The 4726-nt window shown below is 41.6% G+C and overlaps 1 protein-coding gene across 1 annotated transcript; it reads right to left on the reverse strand.

Annotated features, from left to right (window-relative positions):
• Positions 1 to 2573: 2573 nt before the first annotated feature.
• LOC140863189 (uncharacterized) lies at positions 2574 to 3152 on the reverse strand. The gene has a single exon (XM_073266416.1). It carries the CDS (start codon positions 3150 to 3152, stop codon positions 2574 to 2576), a length of 579 nt encoding a protein of 192 aa, XP_073122517.1.
• Positions 3153 to 4726: the final 1574 nt, after the last annotated feature.

Consider the following 4726-nt stretch of genomic DNA (forward strand, 5'->3'; position numbering starts at 1 on the left):
CCTCGCCCCTAAGCTCCTCGCCCCTCGCTTTGCCCAGCCCCGTAGCCTCGCCTCACGGCCTCGCCCCTCGCCTCGCCTCTAACCCCTTGCCCCTCGCCTATCCCCTCGCCTAGCCTCCACCCTCGCCCCTAAGCTCCTCGCCCCTCGCCTTGCCCAGCCCCTCGCCTCTCCCCTCGCCTCGCCTCCACCCTCGCCCCTCACCTCGCCCCAAAGCTCCTTGCCTTGCCCAGTCCCATAGCCTCGCCCCTTGCTCCCTATCCCCAACATTCACCCTCGCCCCTTGAACCCTTTTCACTCTCGCCCTGCCATCCTCAGCCTCTCCCTTCTACTCCAGCTTGCCTCTCCCCATCACCCTCTTGCCCCACTTTCTTCACCCAACATCCCCTCCTTGACAGCCTTTGCCTAGAATCCCATTCACAACTCTCGCCCATCACCCCTTTGTCCCTTCACAGCTTCGCCCCTTCACCACTCTCACCCTCCTTACAGCCTCGCCCTTTTCCAAGCTCGCCCCTTACCCTCGCCAACTTCCTCACCGTCACCCTTCACCAATCAGAAGCCTCACCACCTCGCCACTTACCCTCTATAGCCTTCTCACCTAGTACACTTTGCATAGCACTCCACCGAGTGTTCGATCAATTGTGAAGTTTAACTTGTTCGATTATTTTCCTCAATTGAGAATGCTCAAGTGTCTGCTCACTTGACTTTACCCACTACCAGCTCTTAAAATCATGATTTTAGTAAGAAGATTGAAATTTGTCTCTACTTCCCATTGATTCCTCTACTACGCTGATCTTTAGTAGAAAAATTGAACTTTTCATCCTTCCTAACTAAGCCAACTCCTCTACGAGGGTTTGCTTTGGTAAAAACATCAAAAACTTCATCTTCACGGATCTACTAGGCCCTCTGCCACCTCGCACTCCTCTACTAAATTATAGCCTTAATAGGAAAAATATGCATTGTATCTTCCTCCCTTTAAGCTCATCTACTTGGTTATAATCTTAGTAGGAAAAATGAAACTCTTCATCCTTCACCCTCTATCTCCTCTACTTGGTCTTAGCCACAGTAGGAAAAGTACAAATAACTCCTCTACTTGGCCTTATTCATAGTAGGAAAATATGAACTTCAACTTCGCACCCTCTAACTCCTCTACTTGGCCTTAGCCATAGTAGAAAAATATGAACTTCAAATTCCCACCCTCTAACTCCTCTACTTGGCCTTAGCCACAGTAGGAAAATATGAACTTCAACTTCTCACCCTCTAACTCCTCTACTTGGTCTTAGACATAGTAGAAAAACATTAACTTCAACTCCTCACCCTCTAACTTCTCTACTTGGCCTTATCTATAGTAGGAAAATATGAACTTGAACTCCTCACCCTCTAACTCCTCTACTTGGCCTTAGCCATAGTAGGAAAATATGAGCTTCAAATTCCCACCCTCTAACTCCTCTACTTGGCCTTAGCCATAGTAAGAAAAATGCAAGTCTCCATCTTTCAATTCTCTAACTCCTCTACTTGGCCTTAGCCAAAGTAGAAAAAATGCAAGTCTCCATCTTTCAACCCTCTAACTCCTCTACTTGGCTTTATCCAAAGTAGGAAAAATGAAAGTATCCGTCCCTCACCCTCTGACTCCTCTACTTGGCCTTAGACATAGTAGGAAAAATTAAAGTTTCCATCTTTCAACCCTCTAACTCCTCTACTTGGCCTTAGCCATAGTAAAAAAAATGCAAGTCTCCATCTTTCAACCCTCTAACTCCTCTACTTGACCTTAACCAAAGTAGGAAAAATGCAAGTCTCCGTCCCTCACCCTGTGACTCCTCTACTTGGCTTTAGACATAGTAGAAAAAATGAAAGTCTTCATCTTTCAACCCTCTAACTCCTCTACTTGGCCTTAGCCATAGTAGGAAAAATTCAAGTCTCCATCTTTCAACTCTCTAACTCTTCTACTTGGCATTGACCAAAGTATAAAAAATGAAAGTCTCCATTTTTCAAACCTCTAACTCCTCTACTTGGCCTTAGCCATAGTAGGAAAAATGCAAGTCTCCATTCTTCAACCCTCTAACTCCTCTACTTGGCCTTGGTCAAAGTAGGAAAAATGAAAGTCTTCATCTCTCCCCCGCTGACTCCTCTACTTGGTGTTAGCCATAGTAGGAAAAATATGAATTATAAGCGAAATACACCTAAGGACCCAAGTCCAAGGGACTCGACAAAATCATTCTTCACCCTCAATCAAAGCAACCTTATTACTTTTAGAAAGGGAAATTAATTTCATTGAAATTCAAACGATTACACGAGTAATAGTTAAAAATGAAATACATCGACAATAAGTTTAAGGATAACATTTTTCTATGGCGATAAATGTTCCAAGACCTCTTCCAAGCCCCGTCATGTGCATCTCCCAATAGTAAGCTCAAGAACTAAGTTTCTCCTCCCAGGACCCCAATTCTACTTCAGCATGACTTTCTTCCTCTTCAAGTACCTGAATTTCTTCCTCAATCACCAACAACATACTCCTTCCACTTCTTATTATGTTAACCTCCATCCGCGCCCTTTTTCCTCCCTCTCTCACCACCCCATCATAACATTGGCGTGCCACCATTTGATCCCCACGCAAGACCCCAACTTCTCTTCCTACTGGAAACTTTCTGATGATATGTAGAAGCGATGGCTTTAAAGTCCTTCATAGCCGGCCGACCCAAAATTCCATTGTACGATGAGGAAGCATCTACCACCGTGAATCTCACCATCTTCGTTACCCTCTTAGGATCGCTTCCCATGGAAACCGGGAGATAAATTTGGCCCATTGGTAGAATAGCATGACCTGTGAATCCATACAATGGTGTAGAGATCGACTCTAATTCACATCCTTCTAACTTCATTTGGTCCAACGTCCTTTTGAACAATATGTTCACTGAACTCCCACTGTCAACAAATATCCTTGCTACATCATAATTCGCAACTGTAACTGTCACCACCAAGGCGTCATTATGTGGAGCCACAACACCTCGTAGGTCCTCGGGTTCAAAACTAATAACGGGATCTTGTGGTAAATTCAGTTTTTTAGATATTTTAAAGTGCTCCATCCTTCTACCATGTGCTTTACGTGCTCGCCCAGAATCACCGTCGGTGGCACCTCCTGAAATCATATGAATCATACTTATCGTAGGAGTTGAGGATGACGATGACGGAGGAGAGTAGCTAGGGTAGAGCATACCTGAGGTGGGTGAGATCTTAGCCTAAGATTCGTCTCAAGGGCAAGACCTTTTAGCTTCAGCCTCACCTCAAGGGCGAGTTTTGGATGAACAAGCGCGTGAGTCTCACTCACGTGGTCCCCTACAGAATGTGCATGGTCCCCTACTTTCTACTCTATAAATATCGGGTTTGCTCACTTCATTTGCAACTCATTACTTTCATTTTTGAGGGGCGCCTAAGCTCTCCTCTTCACTCATTTATTTCCGACTCTGACTTGAGCGTCGGAGGGGCTACACCGGGACACCCTCCCGGCCCCCTCTAAGATTCTTTGCTTGGTTTCAGGTTCGCCTATGGACTTGGAGCTTTGGGCTTAGGTCGGACTGGGGTCATCAAATTTTAGTGAGTATCACCACCGTTGGTGAACAAAATTAAAATCCGAGAGTAGTTTTGGAAACCTCTCTCTGAGGACAGTTTTCCAACACCCTTTTTGCACGGTTTCAAGAGATTGTATTGAAACCCAGTTCTCGAACACTGCTTGTTTCTCCATCATATGCCGTCGCTGCCGCTGCCACTTCAGAGGACCAACGTTATTTAGATATTCGGCTGCTCTATATGATACGACACCACGTTTACTATTCATGAACTTCATGTCATTTTTTTACCAAGTTATTTCTGGGATCTGGTCGTGTTTTTTGTAGAGGCTGGGATTTGATTATTTATTATGCAGGAAGGATATGTTTATTTTATTACGTAAATTAGAGAAAAAAATGTTTGTTAATAGTTTCTATTGACAAAAATGTTTTAATTTCAAATTTTAATTTGTTTCATATTTTATATTCAGCTGGTTAAATTAAAACTTTGACACCCCAAAATTATTAAGTATTTTAAATAAAGGAAATTTATACAAATTTTCTATAATTTTTGGCTTTTGAAAAAGCTCTAATTTTGATTTTAAAAAGTTCTTTTTTAAGCACTTATTTTGCCATCCAAACAACTTATTAACTAAAAAAGCACCTTTTTTAAAAAAAAAAAAAATGCTTTTCTAGTCTAGCTTCAGAAACCAAACGGGGCCATAGTTTAGTTAGTTTATTTTATATTTACACGTAACAGAAAATTAATGATCAATACTTTAAATATGGAATTTTTTGGTTAATATAAAAGAAATATAAATTTAAGTTTTTTGGGTGTAAATCTATAATAAGAGATATAATAAGAAAAGCGTTGATATATGGAAAAAAATAAAAAACAAATAGAAGTAATAGAAGAGGGTAATCTAGATCTTTTCAAATATTGAATTAAAAAGGTGATGTCCATGTGAAGAAAACTAAGCAATAAAGATATATATATAACCCTGCAAATATGTGCACAAAATTAAAGTGATAGCATCGAACAAGTTTGATATGTGAAGATAATTGCTTACAATTACCACAAATAATTTTGCTCATGGTCTCAACTCTCAGGCCACTATTATTGCTTGGATAGATATTCCTCAGTAAACCTATAATATTGGTCGTAAAAAATGGAGGTAAGATTAATT

This window comes from Henckelia pumila, chromosome 1, assembly GCF_033568475.1.
Source record: "Henckelia pumila isolate YLH828 chromosome 1, ASM3356847v2, whole genome shotgun sequence".
Classification (NCBI taxonomy): Eukaryota; Viridiplantae; Streptophyta; class Magnoliopsida; order Lamiales; family Gesneriaceae; genus Henckelia; species Henckelia pumila.